Source organism: Camellia sinensis, chromosome 12 (assembly GCF_055761805.1).
Source record: "Camellia sinensis isolate YWXY chromosome 12, ASM5576180v1, whole genome shotgun sequence".
Taxonomy (NCBI): Eukaryota; Viridiplantae; Streptophyta; class Magnoliopsida; order Ericales; family Theaceae; genus Camellia; species Camellia sinensis.
Window position 1 is genome coordinate 27,404,594 of NC_138972.1, and position 23,354 is coordinate 27,427,947.

Consider the following 23,354-nt stretch of genomic DNA (forward strand, 5'->3'; position numbering starts at 1 on the left):
TTCCCTGGGCCTTCTCGTGATTGTTACACGATTTTGGCTCCCGATGTCCTATTTTTATGCTTGAGTGTGAGAAAAGTGACTTTTCCGACATAGTTTTCAAACCGGGAGTGCCATGCTAGTTCGGTAAGTTTCTACAACTTACATTGGTCGCTCTCGAGGTGTTTGAGGTGTTCCCTGGGCCTTCTCAGGACTGTTACACAATTTTGGCCCTCGATGGCCTATTTCAGGATTAAGTGTGAAAAAAGTGCATTTTTTTACTTAGATTTCAAACCGGAAGTCCCGTGCTAGTTCCGTAAGTTTCCACAACTTCTCTTGGTCCTTCCCGAGGTGTTTGATGCGTTTCCTGGACCTTCTCGTGATTGTTACACGATTTTGGCTTCCGATGTCCTATTTTTAAGCTTAAGTGTGAGAAAAATGACTTTTCCGAAATAGTTTTCAAAGCGGGAGCCCCATGCTAGTTCGGTAAGTTTCTACAACTTACATTGGTCGCTCTCGAGATGTTTGAGGTGTTCCTGGGCCTTCTAATGACTGTTACATAATTTTGGCCGTCGATATCCTATTTTCAGGATTAAGTGTGAAAAAAGTGCATTTTTTGGCTTCGTTTTCAAACCGAGAGTCCCGTTGAGGTTCCGTAAGTTTACACAACTTACAATGGTCCATCCTGATGTGTTTGAGGTGTTCTACGGACATTCTCGTGATTGCTACATTGTTTTCAAACCGGGAGTCCCGTGCTAGTTCTGTAAGTTTTCACAACTTACATTGGTCCCTCTCGAGGTATTTGAGGGGTTTCGCTGGGGTTCTCGTGACTGTTACACAATTTTAGCCCCCCGATAGCCTATTATCAAGGTTAAGTGTGAAAAAAGTGCATTTTTTGACTTAGTTTGGAAGCGAGGAGTCCCGTGCAAGTTCTGTAAATTTTCACAATTTGCATTGGTCCCTCCGAGGTGTTTGAGGTGTTGCTTGGGCCTACTCGTGACTATTACACGAATATGGCCACTGATGCACCATTTTAAAGCTTAAGCGGGAAAAAAGTGCATTTTTTGACTTAGATTTCAAACCGGAAGTCCCGTGCTAATTCCGTAAGTTTACACAACTTCTCTTGGTCCTTCCCGAGGTGTTTCATGCATTTCCTGTGCCTTCTCGTGACTGTTACACGATTTTGGCGCCCGATGTCCTATTTTTAAGCTTAAGTGTGAGAAAAGTGACTTTTCCGACATAGTTTTCAAACCGGCAGCCCCATGCTGGTTCGGTAAGTTTCTACAACTTACATTGGTCGCTTTCGAGGTGTTTGAGGTGTTCCCCGGGCCTTCTCATGACTGTTACACAATTTTGGCCCTCGATGGCCTATTTTCAGGAATCAGTGTGGAAAAAGTGCATTTTTTTGCTTCGTTTTCAAACCAAGAGTCCCGTTGAAGTTCAGTAAGTTTCCACAACTTACAATGGTCTATCCTGAGGTGTTTGAAGTGTTCTTCGGACATTCTCGTGATTGCTACATTGTTTTCAAACCGGGAGTCCCATGCTAGTTCTGTAAGTTTTCACAACTTACATTGGTCCCTCTCGAGGTGTTTGAGGGGTTTCATTGGGGTTCTCGTGACTGTTACACAATTTTAGTCCCCCGAAAGCCTATTCTCAAGATTAAGTGTGAAAAAAGCGTATTTTTGACTTAGTTTTGAAGCGAGGAGTCCCGTGCAAGTTCCGTAAATTTTCACAACTTGCATTGGTCCCTCCGAGGTGTTTGAGGTGTTGCTTGGGCCTTCTCGTGACTGTTACACGAATTTGGCCACTGATGCTTTATTTTCAAACTTAAGTGTGAAAAAAGTGCATTTTTGGACTTAGATTTCAAAACGGAAGTCCCGTGCTAGTTCCGTAAGTTTCCACAACTTCTCTTGGTCCTTCCCGAGGTGTTTGATGTGTTTCCTGGCCTTCTCGTGACTGTTACACGATTTTGGCTCCCGACGTTCAATTTTTAAGCTTAAGTGTGAGAAAGGTAACTTTTCCGACATAGTTTACAAACCGGGAGCCTTATGCCAGTTCGGTAAGTTTCTACAACTTACATTGTTCGCTCTCGAGGTGTTTGAGGTGTCCCCTGGGCTTTCTCATGACTGTTACACAATTTTGGCCCTCGATGGCCAATTTTCAGGATTCAGTGTGAAAAAAGTGCATTTTTTGGCTTCGTTTTCAAACCGAGAGTCCCGTTGAAGTTCCGTAAGTTTCCACAACTTCCAATGGTCTATTGTGAGTTGTTTGAGGTGTTCTTCGGACATTCTCGTGATTGCTACATTGTTTTCAAACCGGGAGTCCCGTGCTAGTTCTGTAAGTATTCTCGTGATTGCTACATTGTTTTCAAACCGGGAGTCCCGTGCTAGTTCTGTAAGTTTTCACAACTTACATCGGTCCCTCTCGAGGTGTTTGAGGGGTTTCGCTGGGGTTCTCGTGACTGTTACACAATTTTAGTCCCCCGATAGCCTATTCTCAAGATTAAGCGTGAAAAAAGTAAAATTTTTGACTTAGTTTTGAATCGAGGAGTCCCGTGCAAGTTCCGTAAATTTTCACAACTTGCATTGGTCCCTCCGAGGTGTTTGAGGTGTTGCTTGGGCCTTCTCGTGACTGTTACACGAATTTGGCCACTGATGCTCTATTTTCAAGCTTGAGTGTGAAAAAAGTGCATTTTTTGACGTAGATTTCAAACCGGAAGTCCCGTGATAGTTCCGTAAGTTTCCACAACTTCTCTTGGTCCTTCCCGAGGTGTTTGATGCGTTTCCTGAGCCTTTTCGTGACTGTTACACGATTTTGGCTCCCGATGTCCTATTTTTAAGCTTAAGTGTGAGAAAAGTGACTTTTCCGACATAGTTTTCAAACCGGGAGCCCCATGGTAGTTCGGTAAGTTTCTACAACTTACATTGGTCGCTCTCGAGGTGTTTGAGGTGTTCCCTGGGCCTTCTCATGACTGTTACACAATTTTGGCCCTCGATGGCCTATTTTAAGGATTCAGTGTGAAAAAAGTGCATTTTTTTGCTTCGTTTTCAAACCGAGAGTCCCGTTGAAGTTCCGTAAGTTTCCACAACTTACAATGGTCTATCCTGAGGTGTTTAAGGTGTTCTTCGGACATTCTCGTGATTGCTACATTGTTTTCAAACCGTGAGTCCCGTGCTAGTTCTGTAAGTTTTCACAACTTACATTGGTCCCTCTCGAGGTTTTTGAGGGGTTTCGCTGGGGTTCTCGTGACTGTTACACAATTTTAGCCCCTCGATAGCCTATTATCAAGATTAAGTGTGAAAAAAGTGCAATTTTTTACTTAGTTTTAAAGCGAGGAGTCCCGTGCAAGTTCCGTAAATTTTCACAACTTGCATTGGTCCCTCCGAGGTGTTTGAGGTGTTGCTTGGGCCTTCTCGTGACTGTTACACAAATTTGGCCACTGATGGTCTATTTTCAAGCTTAAGTGTGAAAAAAGTACATTTTTTGATTTAGATTTCAAACTGGAAGTCCGGCGCTAATTCCGTAAGTTTCCACAACTTCTCTTGGTCCTTCCCGAGGTGTTTGATGCGTTTCTTGGGCCTTCTCGTGACTGTTACACGATTTTGGCTCCCGATATCCTATTTAAGCTTAAGTGTGAGAAAAGTGACTTTTCCGACATAGTTTTCAAACCGGGAGTCCCATGCTAGTTCGGTAAGTTTCTATAACTTACATTGGTCGCTCTCGAGGTGTTTGAGGTATTCCCTTGGGCCTTCTCATGACTGTTACACAATTTTGGCCCTCGATGGCCTATTTTCAGGATTCAGTGTGAAAAAAGTGCATTTTTTGGCTTCGTTTTCAAACCGAGAGTCCCGTTGAAGTTCCGTAAGTTTCCACAACTTACAATGGTCTATCCTGAGGTGTTTGAGGTGTTCTTCGGACATTCTTGTGATTGCAACATTGTTTTCAAACCGGGAGTCCCGTGCTAGTTCTGTAAGTTTTCACAACTTACATTGGTCCCTCTCGAGGTATTTGAGGGGTTTCGCTGGGGTTCTCGTGACTGTTACACAATTTTAGCCCCTCGATAGCCAATTATCAAGATTAAGTGTGAAAAATGTGCAATTTTTTACTTAGTTTTGAAGCGAGGAGTCCCGTGCAAGTTCCGTAAATTTTCACAACTTGCATTGGTCCCTCCGAGGTGTTTGAGGTGTTGCTTGGGCCTTCTCGTGACTGTTACACGAATTTGGTCACTGATGGTCTATTTTCAAGCTTAAGTGTGAAAAATGTGCATTTTTTGACTTAGATTTCAAACCGGAAGTCCGGTGCTAATTCCGTAAGTTTCCACAACTTCTTTTGGTCCTTCCCGAGGTGTTTGATGCGTTTCCTGGGCCTTCTCGTTACTGTTACACGATTTTGGCTCCCGATGTCCTATTTTTAAGCTTAAGTGTGAGAAAAGTGACTTTTCGGACATAGTTTTCAAACCGGGAGCTCCGTGCTAGTTCAGTAAGTTTCTACAACTTACATTGGTCGCTCTCGAGGTGTTTTGAGGTATTCCCTTGGGCCTTCTCATGACTGTTACACAATTTGGGCCCTCGATGGCCTATTTTCAGGATTTAGTGTGAAAAAAGTGCATTTTTTGGCTTCGTTTTCAAACCGAGAGTCCCGTTGAAGTTCCGTAAGTTTCCACAACTTACAATGGTCTATCCTGAGGTGTTTGAGGTGTTCTTCGGACATTCTGGTGATTGCAACATTGTTTTCAAATCGGGAGTCCCGTGCTACTTCTGTATGTTTTCACAACTTACATTGGTCCCTCTCGAGGTATTTGAGGGGTTTCGCTGGAGTTCTCGTGACTGTTACACAATTTTAGCCCCCCGATAGCCTATTATCAAGATTAAGTGTGAAAAAAGTGCAATTTTTTACTTAGTTTTGAAGCGAGGAGTCCCGTGCAAGTTCCGTAAATTTTCACAACTTGCATTGGTCCCTCCGAGGTGTTTGAGGTGTTGCTTGGGCCTTCTCGTGACTGTTACACGAATTTGGCCACTGATGCTCTATTTTCAAGCTTAAGTGTGAAAAAGGTGCATTTTTTTACTTAGATTTCAAACTGGAAGTCCGGTGCTAATTCCGTAAGTTTCCACAACTTCTCTTGGTCCTTCCCGAGGTGTTTGATGCGTTTCCTAGGCCTTCTCGTGACTGTTATACGATTTTGGCTCCCGACGTTCAATTTTTAAGCTTAAGTGTGAGAAAAGTGACTTTTCCGACATAATTTTCAAACCGGGAGCCCATGGTAGTTCGGTAAGTTTCTACAACTTACATTGGTCGCTTTTGAGGTGTTTGAGGTATTCCCTTGGGCCTTCTCATGACTGTTACACAATTTTGGCCCTCGATGGCCTATTTTCAGGATTCAGTGTGAAAAAAGTGCATTTTTTGGCTTCTTTTTCAAACCGAGAGTCCTGTTGAAGTTCCGTAAGTTTCCACAACTTACAATGGTCTATCCTGAGGTGTTTGAGGTGTTCTTCGGACATTCTCGTGATTGCTACATTGTTTTCAAACCGGGAGTCTCGTGCTAGTTCTGTAAGTTTTCACAACTTACATTGGTCCCTCTCGAGGTGTTTGAGGGATTTCGCTGGGGTTCTCGTGACTGTTACACAATTTTAGCCCCCCCGATAGCCTATTCTCAAGATTAAGTGTGAAAAAAGTGCAATTTTTGACTTAGCTTTGAAGCGAGGAGTCCCGTGCAAGTTCCGTAAATTTTCCCAATTTGCATTGGTCCCTCCGAGGTGTTTGAGGTGTTGCTTGGGCCTTCTCGTGACTGTTACACGAATTTGGCAACTGATGCTCTATTTTCAAGCTTAATTGTGAAAAAAGTGCATTTTTTGACTTAAATTTCAAACCGGAAGTCCCGTGCTAGTTCCGTAAGTTTCCACAACTTCTCTTGGTCCTTCCCGAGGTGTTTGATGCATTTCCTGGGCCTTGTCGTGACTGTTACACGATTTTGGCTCCCGATGTCCTATTTTTAAGCTTAAGTGTGAGAAAAGTGACTTTTCCGACATAGTTTTCAAACCGGGAGTCCCATGCTAGTTCGGTAAGTTTCTATAACTTACATTGGTCGCTCTCGAGGTGTTTGAGGTGTTCCCTGGGGCTTCTCATGACTGTTACATAAGTGTGAAAAAAGTGCATTTTTTTACTTAGTTTCAAGCGCAGAGTCCCGTGCTAGTTTCATTAATTTTCACCACTTGTATTGGTCCCTCCCGAAGTGTTTGATGTGTCGCATGGGCCTTCTTGTGACTATTGCCCGATTTTGGCCCCCAATGGCCTTTTGTCAAGCTTAAGTGTGAATAAATTGCCTTTTTAGACTTTGTTTTCAAACTGAGAGTCCCGTGCTCGTTTCGTAGGTTTCCAAAACTCACATTGCTCCCTCTCGAGGTCCGTGCCTTCCTGTGACTTTTACCGATTTTGGCCCCCGATGGCATATTTTAAACCTTAAAAGTGAAAAAGGGCATTTTTTTACTTTAGTTTTCAAACCAGTAGTCACGTGCCAGTTCTGTAAGTTTCCACAACTTACATTGGTCCATCCCAAGGTGTTTGAGGTGTTTCCCGGGCCTTTTCGTGACTGTTACACGATTTTGGCCCACAAAGGCCTATTTTCAAGCTTAAGTGTGAAAAAAGTGCATTTTTCGACTTAGTCTTCAAACCGGGAGTCTCGTGCTAGTTCTGTAAGTTTCCACAACCAGCATTGACCCCTCTTAAGGTGTTTGAGGTGTTCCATAAGCCTTCTCGTGACTGTTAGACCCATTTTGGCCGCCGATGGCCTATTTTAAAGATTAAGTGTGAAAAAAATGTATTTTTTAGCTTAGTTTTCAAACCGGGAATCTCATGCATGTTCTGTAAGTTTCTACAACTTACATTGTCCTGATGGCCTATTTTCAAACTTAAGTATGAGAAATTTGCCTTTTTGGACTTAGTTTTCAAACCGGGAGTCCCGTACTAGTTCCGTAAGTTTTCACAGCTTACATTGGTCCTTCTGGAGGTGTTTAAGGTGTTCCCCATACCTTCTCGTGACTGTTACACGATTTTGGCCCCCGATGGCCTATTTCCAACCGTAAGTGTGAAAAAAATGCATTTTTCGACTTAGATTTCAAACAGGGAACCCTGTGCTAATTCCGCAAGTTTCCCCTACTGACATTGGTCCCTCCCAAGGAGATTGAGGTGTTCCCTGGGCCTTCTCGTGACTGTTATACGATTTTGAACATCGACGCCCTATTTTCAAGCTTAAATGCAGAAAAAGTGAATTTTTTAACTTACTTTTAAAACCGAGAGTCCCATACTAGTTCCATATTTTCAATAACTTACGTTGTTCTCTCCCGAGGTGTTTGAGGTGTAGCCCGGCCTTCGCATGACTGTTACACGATTTTGGCACACCAAGGCCTATTTTCATGCTAACGCGTGAAAAAAGTGTCGTTTTCGACTTAGTTTTCAAACCGGAAGTCCCGTGCCAGTTCCGTAAGTTTTCACAACTTACATTGGTCCCTCCCGAGGTGTTTGAGGTGTTCCCTGAGCCTTCTTGTGACTGTTACACGTTTTGCCCCCAATGGCCTATTTTTAAACTCAAGTGTGAAAAATTTATCTTTTTCGACTTAGTTTTCAAATCGGGAGTCCCGTGCTAGTTCCATAAGTTTCCACAACTTACATTGGTCTCTCCCAAGGTGTTTGAGGTATTCCCCGATCCTTCTCGTGACTGTTGCATGATTTTGGCCCCCGATGGCCTATTTTCAAACTTAAATGTGAAAAAAATGACTTTTTCGACTTAGTTTTCAAACCGGAAGTCCCGTGCTAGTTCCGTAAGTTTTCAAAACTTATGTTGGTCCCTCTCGAGGTGTTGGTGGCGTTTCCCAGGCATTCTCATGATTGTTACACAATTTTGGCCCCCGATGGCCTATTCTTAAGCATAAATGTGAAAAAAGTGAATTTTTTGACTTAGTTTTCAAACTAGGAGTCCTGTACTAGTTCCGTAAGTTTCCACAACTTACGTTAGTCCCTCCTAAGGTGTTGGAGGTATTCCCTGGTCCTTCTCGTGACTGTTACACGATTTTAGCCTCTAATGGCTTATTTTCAAGCTTAAGTGATTGAAAAGTGCATTTTTTGACATAGTTTTCAAACCGGGAGTCCCGAGTTAGTTCCGTAAGTTTCCACAACTTACATTGGTCCCGCCTGAGGTGTTTGAGGTGTTCCCCGGGACTTCTCGTGACTGTTACACGATTTGAGCCCCCGATGGACTATTTTAAAGCTTAAGTGTGAAAAAAGTGCCTTTTTCGACTTCAATTCATGAATTCGGAATTAAACACATACCTAAAGTCTTCAAGAACACTAATTCTAGCAATTTCTTAAGGTGTCTTCCTCAATTCTTCAATTCTCAAGCAAAATTCCAAGCTTCCAAGCTCTTCTCTCTAAAATTGAGTTTCCAAGCTTAATTGCCTAAATGCGATTAATTAACATTTCTCATAGATTAGCTTAGGGCCTTAATTAGGGATCAAGTTAGTTAAATAGAGCTTAAGACTAATTAATCAAGGCTTAATTTAATTGATTTAATCTGAATCAAATTTTAATCAAACTTCTGACGTCATTAAGGCCTTCAATTTCATATTATAACCGAAATCACAACAGATATTCCTACGGTTAACAGATATGAACCTAAAAATCATATTAAACACATAATAAGCATTCAAATTCACACAAAGCACTTAAATAACATTCAAAACCGATGATTAACAGGGTTGTCACAAGATCAATATTGCTTACCAACAACAAAATGTTTACTGGATTTTATAATTCAGAATGGGAAAAGTGAATAATCAAATTAAAGTCACACACAGCTCCATAAAAGATAACTTTGAGGGCAAAACTTAATTTATATGACACAAAATACAACAATTATTTCGTTGTGGTGATAAAAATACCTATACAAGAATAGTAAATATAAGTTGGATGCTAGAAGCGCACAAGGACCAAGCTTTCCTTCCACCACCCGCCAGGTCAGATAAAAATTTCCACAGCAAAATGTTTACTGGATTTTATAAATCATAATGGGAAAATTGGATTACCAATTTAAATCACACAGCTCCATAAAAGACAACTTTGAGGGCAAAAAACTTAATTTGTATGACACAAAATACAACAATTATTTTGCTGTGGTGATAAAATACATATACAAGAATAAGTAAATATAAGTTAGACGCTAGTAGTGCACAAGGGCCAAACCTTCCTTCCCAACACCCCAGGTCAGATAAAAATTTCCACAGTGTGAAATAGCATGGTCTTAGCAATATCATTTGTCAAGCGCTTGTGCCAGTTGTAATGCATCTCCAAGAAGACCTTTGAAGCCATGTCAAATGTTTTACGCCATGTCTACATGAAAAGAAAAAAAATAAATAAATAAATAAATAAAAACTAATAATAGAAACTAAATAGAGGCAATTCACAGTTAAACATTAAGTTGACATTGTACTGCTACAGTTCACAATAATTTAATGAATCTCAAGGTGTAAATAGAAACTATTCCAATAGTTGATGAAATCATGATGGTGATGGAGTGGCGGCAGTGATGGCGTACCACAACCAATCCTGCTATCTAATGTAATGATAGTCACATGCTGGTGCAATCATCATGACAACGATAATGATACAAATCAAAAGAAAACGTGTACTTTTAAAATTTCAATCTCTTTTCACTATAAGTAAAATGAATTTTACCTAACCAAAAAAGTAAAATGAATTTTCTGTCTGATTTCTAATCTCATCCTTCCCAAAACACTTGATGTAGTAGGTATGTGCTTTAGGTCTTATCAATTTTGATACTTTAGGATAAGTCTTGTGAGTGTATACAGCCTTTCGTTTGCATGCTGACCAACACCTAGGTTCAGTTTTTCCTAAAGGAAGTCTTTATTATTAACTCCATTCTTACATTGTGCTAATCTAACATGTATCGCCCTTAATGCCAGCCATGCTTCGCCGTGGAAAAAATCATCGCAGCCACTCTATGGGAACATTTACTCTGGTGAAAGTTTCCTGCAGTTGAAATGCAAAATGTCATGCTTTTTGGTAACTATACAGTGCCATTCCTAGGGATCAAAATCTACGTATATCCCATGATCTACGTATATCCCAAATTTTAGTTGACTTGTATAAATCTTTCTTAGCCAGGCTTAAAATATAACCCTAATAAGCCCTCATCTATAAACAGGGTTTTATTTCACATCTTTTGGTCAAACGACTATTGCAGTAACATTTCAAATAAAAAATTAATTTGACAATGCTAAAAATCTAGTGATTCAGATAAAGTGCTAATACTTCACACTTAAAATGTTGTTTGGCACTTGAATAAGGTCTAGAGGAGATTTAGCCCTCAAAATGGAAAAGAATTTGCTTAGGATTGATAACATAACATGACAGAGATTATGAATTGTTCATTTTATTCAATTAAACCAGTACGAATTTTGCTTGATGCCAATCAATTCTGCAATCAATATAATAATCAATTAGACACACAAAAGGATTCCCTTTTTTTTTTTTTTTTCCTTCTTCCTGTCGAAAATCAAAACGAACAAAAACCACAGGACCCCGTAGCCAACCAATTCACCATTAGTAAGGGGGAAAAAAAATAGAAACAATCCAACCCTAACCTAGTTCATGTGCCTTGTTAGCGTGTTTCTTATACCACTGGAAATTGATGATGTTTGTTCCTGAATGGTTGGTAGAGTATCAAGCATCCATGATACTCTGTGAATTCACCACAAATTAAACGCGATCCACCATTGACTAGGAAATCACCAAAACAAACTTGAAATGTATTAAAGTGATGTAAACGCATATTAATCAATTGATAGTGCAAGCGAATATGATACTTCTCTTATTTGACAAATTTATTTTGGTTACAACTAGTTTAATTCCCCTCCCGTACGAAATTGCTAGTCCATTGTAACTATTCCAAACATCCCAAAAAAATCATCTATGTTTTTTTATTTATTCTTTCTTTCAATTTGTAGGAAAAAAAAATACATTATTTATTGACCCTACTAAAAGGCATGAATGCTGAAAATTGACAAACAATTGGGGATGGAACGAGTATTTATAAATGAGATGACTTGAAGACCAATCCCATCCAAAATCCAAGTTAAAACCACCTTAGACTTTGCAAAATCGTTGGCCACTGCTCGAGCCATGAAAATCCCTAGAGATTGGGTGTCTGCTTCCACTTGAGATCTCAGTTTTTTAATAGATGGAAACAAAGTTGATTGAACACTCACAATTTTCATACAATGGAAGATTTTTTCTTTCAAGCTTGTCCCTTAGCTATCCTTCAAGTCAAAAGTTTTCCTATAAAAAATTGGATATGTTGTGACCAAGATTTTTCTTTATACTTTTGTTTGGATTTGACTTGCTTTCATATGTATTTTTTCTTCTATGATTTTGCTAAGCAGTCAAGTCACACAAGGAGGGTTCTTTCCATTCTAGTTGCTCCCAATATGTATTATTATTTCTTCCACGATTTTGCTAAGCAGACACAAAGGAGGAATAAAATGATTGATATTTGCTCCCAATAGGTATTATTTCTTCAATTGTGATTTTGAAGGTTGGAGCTAGTCCTCCTAGGCATTTGTACATCAACTTCTCAGCACACCAAAATCCCATCTAATCAACTTCCATTTGATTCAAATTCTTGTTAGCCCTCCAACACATAGGAGAATATAATGATTGATGTTGGGCCTCCAGTACTACTAAATCAACGACAGCCTAAGTTTTCTAATCCAAGATTAAATAGTTTGAGAATTCAACATGACCAGCCTTAAGACAACCAACTTTATTTTGTTCATGTTGTATCTCAAGGGGGGAATAATGAAGGAGAATTTTCCTCTTCCTGGTAGATAAAATCCAGAACGAGACACAAGGAGAAATCTCGGGCAAAAATTACATAAGAGGGAAAAAGGCCAAACTATACATCAACCCATAAGCTAAATTCTTCCGGCAAATCAATCAAGAAACAAAAGAAAGAGATTCCTAATAGTATTTATCAGAGAGAGAGAGAGAGAGAGAGAGATTCCTAATAGTAATCCAAAAAAGGGCTCAATATCAAATGTTTCGACTCCAAAATAAAAACTACACCTCCATTAAAGATTCTCCTGAGGTGGAGGCTTTTGAGGGAAATGAATTGAACAGTGTCTTTTCTTTGCCACCTCAGGGTCAGCAATTTCAGGGTGGTGATCATATGTCACTCAACGAGCTTATGACGCGTACAGTGAAAACGGATCCAGGCATGGAAAACGGGTGGACGGATTTCAGGCAGTTCACCGGAGATTTCGGGTTTGAACGGGTTCGAGATGAATTATGGCCTCTCCAGGACTACTAGCTACCCGGCAGCAGCGATATCGGAGGTGGCAGTTACGGCTACAGCAGTGACTGAAGCAAAACAGAGAGACTCTTCTGTCTTGCCAGAGAAGATGAGCTTCAAGGAGAGAAAGGCTGACAAGAGCCATAACCTCAAGGTTTGTCTTCTTTTCTTTTGTTTTATAAATTGTGAGCATTTGATTCACTCACAATCAAAATAACAGAATACATTTTAACAAATTGAAGAAAATATATGTTTGGAAACTAAGAAAATTTGACACATATTCAGGCAGTAGCAGAAGAAGAAGATTGTAAGGAAAAAAGGATCAGAGGATGTACCGAACAGGGAGAGTCGAAGATCACGGAGCAGAACAGCAACAGCGACAACGACAGCAAGAACACCAGCAACAACAATAACAACAAGAGAGAAACATCTGCAGATACTTCCAAGGAGAACTCGAAGGTTTCGGAGGTTCAAAAACCTGATTACATTCACGTTCGTGCACGGCGTGGCCAAGCCACTGACAGCCATAGCTTGGCCGAAAGAGTACGTTCGAGTGTTGCCATTGAACTTATATATGTTTTTAGATCTCTATAGTTGTAGATGGTACTAAATTTGTGCAATATATCTGTGAAATTGTGCATGTGAGGAGAGAAAATTAGTGAGAGAACAAAATATCTGCAAGATTTAGTACCGGGATGTAATAAGATCACGGGAAAGGCTGGTATGCTTGATGAAATCATCAACCATGTTCAATCTCTTCAAAGACAAGTAGAGGTAGAAAACATAGTAATCATAACACTTAATTCAATTGTTGTTCTTAAGAAGGGTAAAGTGATAATCTTCCTATGTTGTTATTGTTGCCAAAACACAGTTCCTGTCCATGAAACTGGCTGCTGTAAATCCAACACTCGACTTCAACATCGACAATTTTGTAGTGACAGAGGTAAAGACATCACAAAGTAGAAACATTTCAATGTTAACAATTTTCCAAAACATTTTAATGTAAACATTTCTATAAAACAGGTGTTTTCAGCATGCACATCCAATTTTCCAATCGAGGTATCATCAGAGATCGCTAACCCTGCCTACCTACAGTTTAATCCATTACAACAAGTAGTTTCGTGTAGCGGGTTGGAAATGGGAATAAACGCTCCTCATATGGCACTTCGAAGAACGATCAGCGCCCCCGTATCGAGCCCTGAAACATTTCTCGATTCGTCCTGTTTCAATGTAATTTCTTCTACTACTAATATTTTCCCCCTCCAATCTGAATGTTATACATATATTTTTAAATTTCTCACAAAAGTTTAATTCATTCACACTACAACATATACAATCCTCATCGGCTTGGGAAGCCAATTTACATAACCTTTATGGTGTGGAGTTTCTCCAAGGAAGATCACCATCATTTCAAGCCCAGCAATTTACAGGTATATAGAACTAACAAGTATTGTCAAATGTCAATCTTCAATTCCTGTTTCTAATAATTGTATAAGAAAGAAGTAGGGCTACAATCGAGCCTAATTGAACCAAGTTTTGTGATGTTCGAGCTTGGCTAGCTAAAAATTAGTCAAACTTGGCTCGAGCCAACGAGCCAAGCAAGAGCTTGAGTTCAAACTTGAAAAGAAAAATGGAACCTAAATTAATATTGTTCATTTAGTGGAGGAGCCTAAAAAAATAGCTTGAGCTTCAAAAGAGTTTTAAACGAACCAAGTTCAAGCTATTCATGAACAACTTAGTTGGTTTGGAGCCCTACAAAGGAAGTAAGAAAAATGGAGCAAAGTGGAACTTACTATGTATGAGAGAGACCATAGGGAACCCCACAAAATGTTAATGATTTTTCTCAAGAATAAATGGGTCTTCTTTGAGTTATATCAAGAAAGCTGCCTATTAGGTATCTTTCTTTTTCTTTGTCTTCCACCTAAAAGGACCGAAGTCATCGGACCCTTTCGATGACCATAAATTCCCAAAACCCTGACAAAATGAGTGGCGCATTTTGGCTATTGATGGACACAAAATGGCCATCTATATATCACCAATCCACTATTAAATAGTGCAACATACATTATCAAGACTTTTGCCCCAAAAAAAAAAAAAAGTCAAATTCTACACCCACAAAATCACACGGTTGTGATCATTTGATCGCATTGATTAACTTAAGATATGACAATATCACAGGCGTTGGATTCTCACTGTATGCATCTTATGCTATCCACATCCATATATATTCTTATGCAGTTTCTCTAACCCATACATGACTATAAATAACATTTGCTCTTTTTTGGTGTTGAATCTAAAGAAACATGACTCTTTCATTTGCAGGCTCCAATGAAGCTAGCAATCTGAAGATGGATATCTGAATCAAAACATAAATCATATGATTTGTTGGATGAGTTCAATCCAAATGCCTTTCTTCCTCATTCGTTTTTTGTTTTCTATAGCTAGTACATAACGTGGATAGTTGTATGTATACCATCTCCGTAGAAATAAGTATTATAATGAGAAGATACCTATTAACCTCCTCAACATTCTCTAGCGTGTGATGTACTATGGGTGTACTTTAGGTTTCAATCGCGATTGATTTTTTATTTTCTCCCTATGATTCTTCTGATCACCATTTGGACCATTCTGTTCTCATCAAAGTTACTACCATATATCAATTGAATAACAAAACAATACAAAACTACACTAGAAAAATAAAAGTTGTGCAATTGGGAAATGGAAGAACTGTAACGTGAAGATCAAGGGGCACAAATTGTCCTTACAATGAATGAAACCCAAAGGACAATGTTAAGGCATTCCCGTGACAGATAGAGAACATGAGCCAACCAGTGGACCAGAGCGGTTTCTTTTGGGACAGAATGAGATGTGTCTGAATAAGACGCTGATAATTGGAGACAGTGAAAGAGAGCATATATAAATAAAGCCAAAACACACACTCTCTCTCTCTCCAGGAAAATCACATCCAATCCTGTCCACTAGGAAGGTTTCCATGTCCCCAGTATTTACAGTATCTAACTAGCTAACTGCATCATCAACATCAATATGTTTCCATATTACAATTTTTATATGTGCTGTGTAACAACAAAAGCAGCTATTAAATATCTTCAAACGATTTAAGAACATATTTGTAGCGTTAAGGGTGGAGTCAGAGAAAATATCAAGGTTAGTCATTCGGTTCCTTAGGTTTCGCATTAGGCTAATAAGGGAAGTTGTTTCACCTTAAAAACCATGTTAATTAGGATGAGTAAAGAGGTTTTACGGCACTCAATAACAATAGAGATCATGCCATACCTAATATTAGGATGATTTGAGATATAGATATATATCTAATGATGGTGTAGAAGTGAACTTAGTAACCCAGATGAAGATCCAGTGAATTATTAGCTTTTTCAATTCCAATATTCTTCTGTCATTGTTACTTCGTATGTAGACTCAGACAAGTATTTATAAAAATGTTGTTAGATGGATATAGTAAAAACTATAAAGTTTCAGTCACATTATACCGGTGACAAGGAAGAATGTTTCACAATTTTAGAGCATTATTTTCTAAGCCAACTAAGAAACACCAGCTCCCTCTCTTCCTAAAACCATAGTTGCATGAAGTGGGAGAGGGGAGACCAGGTAGCGACAGCCCTATAGAAGAGTTTTAAGGTTGGGAGTGGGGCCGGGAGTGAACCCCAATAGGAGTTTCCTGCTACTATGCCTAACACCATTTTTTAAGAAACAAAGTGAACAATTGAATCGAAACCAATTACTCCCTCCGTCCCAAAATATTAGTCCCTTATTCCATTTTTCATTGTCCCAAAATATTAGTCCCTCTTCAAAAATTAAGTACAAAAATAATATAAATTTCCTATTTTACCCTTCTTTTAAATTAATAAACAACATAAAAAGTACAATTATGCATTGATATTCCCAAAAAATGTACTATCAAAAGGATAATTTTGGAAAATCAATTTTTTTCAAATGCAATAATTGTACTACCAAAAAAAGTTGGATTCCCCAAAAGGGACCATTATTTTGGGACGGAGGGAGTAAATCATATTATTATTTTCACATATAAATTACATAACTAGACTAGGCTTCACAGCCAAAAAGATCACCCCAATGTCACAATCAATCTTAATACATAAATATAACTGCTATGGTTTTCTTCTCCTTTTTTTTTTCTTCCTAATTCTGGAATAACTAGTAATATCACAAGGGGTTTTATTTTTTCTATTCACAGACAGTCTCTATTCCATATCTGAATAACCAGTAATATCACAAGGGGTTATATTTTTTCCATTCTCAGACAATCTCTCTCTCTGTCTCTCTGTCTCTCTCTCTCTCTGTAAAAAAATTACCATAATTTGCTCATTTTCACATAAGAATTACATAACTAGACTAGTTTTCAGAGTGAAAAAAGATCACCCCAATTTCTCAATCAATCGTAATACATAAATATAACTGCCATGGGATATTTTTTTTCTAATTCAGGACTTACGGTAAAATATCACAAGGGGCCTATATTTTTTCCACTCTCTCTCTCTCTCTCTCAAACTATGAAGAAACCATACTTACCTCTTCTATGCTATCGAGTTTAGACAGCTACAAGTTCCTGTCTTTCTATTCATTGTCTTAATGCTAAAGAAAGGCTGTTTTCAGTGTTTGGGTAAGCAGCTATGAGCCATACTTTTCCCTTCCTTTTCAAGCCTCAAGTAATAGTGAGAGGGGTAGGACCTGTGGCCCTGTCTCATCTGGAGGCAAGATACTCTGTAATTCTCTCTGCCTCAAGTGGGATAGGGAGAGATGGTTTTTTGCCTTTACCCTTTCTTGAGGCCCACTTATGCTGACCTGGAATTTTCCCTTCTCACTTTTGACATGGTTGCATATTCAAGCACTCAAAAAGCTATAGAACCTAGAAAGATTCTCTGGGGCTATGTGGTGAATGTGAGTACTACTCTTGAGCCGATATTTATTGGGAGAAGCTAATCTGGGGATTGGACTGTCTCCAGCCCGTAATTGGACTAGAAACAGGGCTCAAAAGTGGGCTCACAAAGCCCAACAACACCTCTTCAGTCCAATGGAGGACTGAAGAGAAACCATAGCCTTAATTTGGTACGGGTGTTGGGTGCCAATGCCCCCATCAATCCTCAAATTTATAGGTACTTAGACTTGGTAAAAAAGTATTTTACTCATTTTGTAGCAATTATACAACAATATATATAATAATAGGGTCAAATACAATTATGTAAGAAATGTCCAACAAAAAGCATTGGACACATCCCACACCCTTGTCAAAGTTCCGGGCATCTAACACTGGTATTTTATTTATTTTGAAGAGTTTATGTAATGGGTCTTGTTAATGACCGTCCATTGGGTGTTGGTTAAGGATCAAGTAATGCCAAAAACATAAAAATTACAATACACATTTTACATATTTCTGAACACTTTCATATATTTATATACATATTTTACATATTTTAATATACTTCATACACATATAGCGGTGGTTAACATTTCCCATATGTAATATCAGCCCCCAAAGTTGGTGTCTTTTCCCTCAGGACTCAAGTTTGTGTCTTTTAATTGGCAGGAGAATCGTAATGAATTCTCTGCACAACCTAAAGAATCGAATTCCTCTGTTTGCCAAAAAGGCGGAGAGAACAAACATAAATGTACTGCAACTTGATAATTCAGCCCCCCCCCCCCCCCCCTCTACCTAAAGTGAACAATAAAGCCAAGAGACCTCAAGCATAATTATGAGCTACACCAATATTTGGGTTGATATATTTGACTAACAAAGACAATCTCATAATAAAGTATATATGCAAAATTTTGAAACAAGCCTAGGCCCAAAGTTCTCTGCTAGGCTCAATTAAATTGACTACAACCAAACTGTCCAAGTTGGGGTTTCTTTTTCAGAGAATTATTGAGTCACATAACTGCAATAAACAACAATAGGTAAATGAGTGACTCAAAATAATGTAATGGTCAGTCTGACTATAAGACCTACAAGTTGATGTGGCCACAAAGATCCGAACCGTACTACGAGGCATATACAGGTTCCATTGTGAGCAAATTTTTAACACACAAACCATTGGGGTTAGCCCAGTGGCCAGAACTTGTGTTCTTCGAGGTTACAACTTCAATTCTCCTCCCCCTCCAATGTACCAAAAAAAAATTACATGTTCTCCATATGCAAGTTCTTTCATAAACTTTGTTTAACAGCTTGAAAAGGTTGAACCAGGGAATTAATCTATGGTTAGAAGATTTCTCTATCAGATCATTAGATCGGAGACAAACAGTATAGAAGAATAATGCAAGAGAAACCAAAGTTCAAGATCAAGGAAAGTCTCCAGTCCGATTCGTTAGAACAGTTCGTTTTCTTTTATTTTATGTGCTTCTTTTTATGAGTTATTAACTCATGGGTTGGCTAATAGTATTTTCATTTAAAATGTCATGTGAGTCATGTAAATTGGCTTACTAACAACTAGTTATTCATTAAGGCAACTTTAGGCAGATTGCAGCTATAATATGACTCTAAGAAGCTCACTGCTGTATCAATTGTTATTCCTATTGGGAAAAGTATTATAAAAGTCATTCAGTAATTCTAGAATCTCAATTATCTTTATTCCCAGTTCATAAGTTTGCTATTATTTCTGTTTTCTCATTGATTATTAACATATAAATAATGAATTGATGAACTATCAACATATTAACGAAAGCAAAGAAACTTTAGAGCCAACTCATATGCTCTAGGATCTCTTTCAAGTGCTCTCACCTATATAAGCCTACCATCAACATTACTATTTTACTTTTCAAAGAAAAAAGAAAAGAAAAGAAAAAATGGTTCATTTGAAATTTAAAATATGCCAAAATTTACACATCCATCTTAGACTACATTTCCGCCAGGTACCTTTTTTCAAAAAGCAGGTTTTGTGAGTAAATAAGTCGAACAGAATGTAGTTACCGGAAACACTACTGATTCTTAATTGAATTATATAGCCAGGTATTTAACTAGAAAGAATCAATTTTAAATGGAAATTCTAAACCAGATGTACAGTGTGAAACAACATCACAACACCACTAATTCTGGACTCAAATGTGACAAATTTGGCAAGCATATGATTTCTCTAACTAATCAAGATAAGAATTTCCACAAGATTTGTGCTTACAATGATCTTTGCAGGCAACTACGGTTAAGCAACTGTACAGGGTGTTGTAGGAGTTTCAAAGTCGAGGCTTTGGATGAGGATGTATTAAGTGAGGATGAAGGGACCATAAGATTAAAAACACTCGAAGGTCTGAGTTTTATGGAGGCAAAGAAGCAGTACAAACGTCAGACTAGTCTAACAGGATTTGAGATGGCACAAAAGATGAGGCCAGTTGATAAGGAGTGATAACGAGTGAATGAATCAAATTTACGCATTTGTTACTTGTGAATATTTAGATGGCTCAGATTTAATAAGAAGCCAGACAATGAGTTCTACTTCAATGCCTTTCAAACAATTACACAGTTTACACTCACCAATCATACATCTTTTAATAAAGAATATACATAATTCATGTCTACGAGTAACAAAACTACAACCATTGATTCACAAGCAAACTTGTCTTCATCACAACAGCTGCAAATACTCACAATGAAACAAGGTTTCAAACAGACGTCGAATCTGTTTTATATCTTCTTTCAAGTCAACTAAATTACAGATTCCTGTCCAGCTTTTGCCAGTTCCACATCACAATTTTATAAAATTCTGTAATTATTGAAAATCACCGAGAGGAAATCTACAGATTGATTTAGTTAAGACAAAATACCTTTGCCTGGAACAACAATAATGGGTGCTGTTTTACAGTTGTGGAAACAATACTCGCTCACACTTCCCTGCAATACACTGAAGAGAAAACTACCATTCATATCAGAGAAAAAGAAAGGGAGAGACAGAGAGAGAGGGAGGAAGGGAGGGAGGGTGAGAGTGACCTTTGGATTAAGGTTCGGCCTCTGGTACCCATTACAACAGCAGCAGGTTTTATCCTTTCTGATTCCTTGCAAATTGCCTTTCCTGCATCTCCTTCAACAACACAAGCCAATGTCTTCACCTATTATCATATAAATTATTCAAAATCTATTGATTATAAAGCTAGAAACGCCCAAGTTATCAAGGTATGGTTGACAACAAAGTTTTACTTGGTTAGAATATCATTTATCACATAGCTTCGTAAGGACTATTCCACACAGGCTTGGTTTAAGTATTCCATTTGTGTTATGCAGATTCCCTGAACTAACTTCTTGGGACAGCTTGGTATGAGAAAAAGGTTGATGGTTATTAACAAATTGCACTAATATTGCTTCAAATTTTATGCTGATTTAAGATAATCAACCCTTTTTGCATTTACCTCATCAATTTTGATCACAATTTCATTTTTGAGTTGTGTAACAAGTTTAGTGAAACCAATTTAAATTTGTGAAATGTAGAATTAAGGTTTGTGATTAAAATAATAAGAAATATAACCATTCTACTGCGAAGAATTGGAAAGAGGGGCAACATTTTTTTTGGGTGTCCAAACATGCTTTCCCACAAGTCTCTAGACTCTAGTTATGCTAGGAGCTTCCAATGAGAGATTTATTCAATTGTACAATTTTTATCTCATTTACAACAATACTTTCCCTTTCCTCTTTCATAAGTAATTGGTTTGGCAACAAAGAAAGTATATGATTTTGGCCCGTCAACTACCACAAGTATTGGATTTAAATTTTGCATCTAATGCTATTTTTATTCCTGCTGTGGCTAGTAGTGACTTGCATTTATTTTTCCAACCTAAGATGATTTGTACAAGTCTAAAGATTCATGACACCCTTCAAGCACTGTGAAGAGAAGGAAAGAACTTTAGCTAGGGGTGCAATATGCACACCAACACCAACACACACACACACACACAAAAGAGGATAAGCACACTTGAGAAATTGTAGACATCAGACCTATATATAAAAAATAAATAAATAAATAAATAAATAAAAGACCAATGTGCAACTAACCAGATACTTTTATTGTGGGAAAGAGTTCATTCATGTAACAATGTTGAGCATTTACATTACACCAATTTGCTTCAATTTAGAGGTCATGAGCAATGTACCCAATCTATTATGCTGGATCATTTTCAAATTTAGTGTCTAAAATAAAAGCAAAGGGAAAAAGTATACCATACAAAGGGTAAGTGACACAAGAGTATCCGTCATGATGTTTGCTACCATGTGTATGGATGGGGTAAGAGTTTCTGGACCTACACTAACTCATCTCTACATTCTTCTTTTTCTCTAAAAGAATACCTACTCCCAAGTGTTCTTGCTTCTACTTTCACAAACTAACACAAAGCCCAATTCAAACTCTCACATATAAACCAATAACATTTGAATTCAGAAGCAACTGGCAGCTATCAAACTCAAAACTAGATCAAGCATAGCTGAACAAGTAGCAGTAATTGCGTGGTGAATAACTAAAAACACAAATCTCACCAAGGGAATTTCAGGCTCTAGAAACCCTCTAAGTAGAAAGCAACACTGATTTGTTGATTTGTCTGCCCCTTTTGTTTCTTTGCTTGCTCTCAAGCCGCCAAAGAGAGTAACGAATCTATTCAGAAAAACAGCGTGCCAAGAACATAAAGGAGGTGTATGATTGGCAGGATGCCATGGATCATACACGGAATATAGTAAGAGTCCTTTTGGGTTTTTTCCCTTTTTTTCTCTCTTCTATTTCAATAGAGAATTTTCAATAGAGTCCTACAGTCCAAGATTGAATTCTAAAATTTTGCAAATTTCTGACACTAAAATTTTCCATCCAAAACTTTAACAACATATGCGTGTGGCATGTATACATTAAAATATATGCACATGGCCAAGCTTTTTGTTAATCGATGTGGGATCACAACATACAATCACGATGTCCATGGTAACCCTATCCCTCGACCCAATGATAACCCTATCCCTTCTGGCTGTTTCACTCTATCAGTATTGGACACCTTAGTAGGTATCTAATCTATACATGTGTTTGATCTCATACCCAATGTAGTGGCTAGCTCTGATACCAAATAATACAAAAACTCAGTCTTAAACTGAATTTTCAAAACTGAAATTCCTCATTCAAGTTCTATAATATTCTATGAAAACAAAACAAAACAAATGTAGATAGTGAAAAGGAAGATAAAACACACCATAGCGATCTCAAATCCCTGGACCTGAGCCGTGACCTCCCAATCCCCACCCGCCGAATCAGCGCAGATGACATCCGGGTCAGGTGGATGCCGCCACAGCAGGAAGAAGCGATTTCCTCTCAACCAAACTGGCCCAGCGGCTTAAGGAGGAGGAGGAGGAGGAGGAGGGGTTTTCCCTGGTGATTTTTTTCCGGTGGCGGCGGCGTCGTTTTGCCAACTGCGAAAGCTCTTTCTTCGCGGTGGATCCCGAACCCACTTCCGCAAATTTCCTTCGAGAGAGAGAGAGAGAAACTCTAACCAAAACTTTTCAGGGATGTGAGCTTAATCGCAATGAGGAGAGAGAAGGATAAAAAGATGTAAGAGGAACATTTGCCTCCGTTGCAATTTTGGGAGAGAAATGAACCGTTTGGGTGGGGGCGGTGGTGAATATAGCCGTTGTTGGGTAGTAAGGAAACACGGGTTTTTTCCCAAAATAAGCCTCTTTTGCTATTTCTCAAACTAGGTCATCCTCTGACGAAATTCTCAAATTAAGCTGAAGTACCATTCTGATTCGTGCTTTTACTATTAGGAGGTCGAAATTTGATGAACAGTGTAATCCCTATTCCAATTCGCGAGTTTGATTAAGAAAACGCTGTTACAAATAGCGCTTCTAAATAAAACGCTATTCTGAATATAGCTTCATTTCGGAATGTAGGTTTGTGAAGAAAACGCTATTACAAATAGTGCCTTCACTGTATATGTGACGAAAACACTATTCGGAATAGCGCCTTTAGTGCGCAGTACTGTTCTGAAGAAAACGCTATTTCCAATAGCGTTTACAGTG

General features: G+C 38.5%; 1 protein-coding gene and 1 pseudogene across 23 annotated transcripts in view; one reads left to right on the forward strand and one right to left on the reverse strand.

Moving 5' to 3' along the window:
• LOC114282052 (putative elongation factor TypA-like SVR3, chloroplastic) overlaps positions 1–22,981 on the reverse strand; it is a 100,968-nt gene extending 77,987 nt beyond the window's left edge. For 2 of the 22 annotated variants that reach the window (XM_082898222.1, XM_082898233.1), the window contains exons 1-4: positions 22,532–22,935; positions 20,304–20,422; positions 20,141–20,217; positions 9,208–9,354 (exon numbers count right to left, since the gene is read on the reverse strand). In XM_082898222.1, the coding sequence (XP_082754348.1) occupies positions 9,208–9,278 (71 nt within the window). In that variant the 5' untranslated portion in view covers positions 9,279–9,354; positions 20,141–20,217; positions 20,304–20,422; positions 22,532–22,935. Of the gene's footprint in view, positions 1–8,906; positions 9,014–9,207; positions 9,355–9,910; positions 10,015–12,669; positions 12,806–20,140; positions 20,218–20,303; positions 20,423–22,531 lie in introns of those variants that run through there. The other 20 variants (XM_082898236.1, XM_082898235.1, XR_014346092.1 and 17 more) reach the window with 19 other exon arrangements.
• On the forward strand, positions 12,080–12,981 carry LOC145804337 (uncharacterized; annotated as a pseudogene). The gene is made up of 2 exons (XR_014345973.1): positions 12,080–12,488; positions 12,620–12,981. The product of XR_014345973.1 is annotated as an uncharacterized LOC145804337 (transcript).
• Positions 22,982–23,354: the final 373 nt, after the last annotated feature.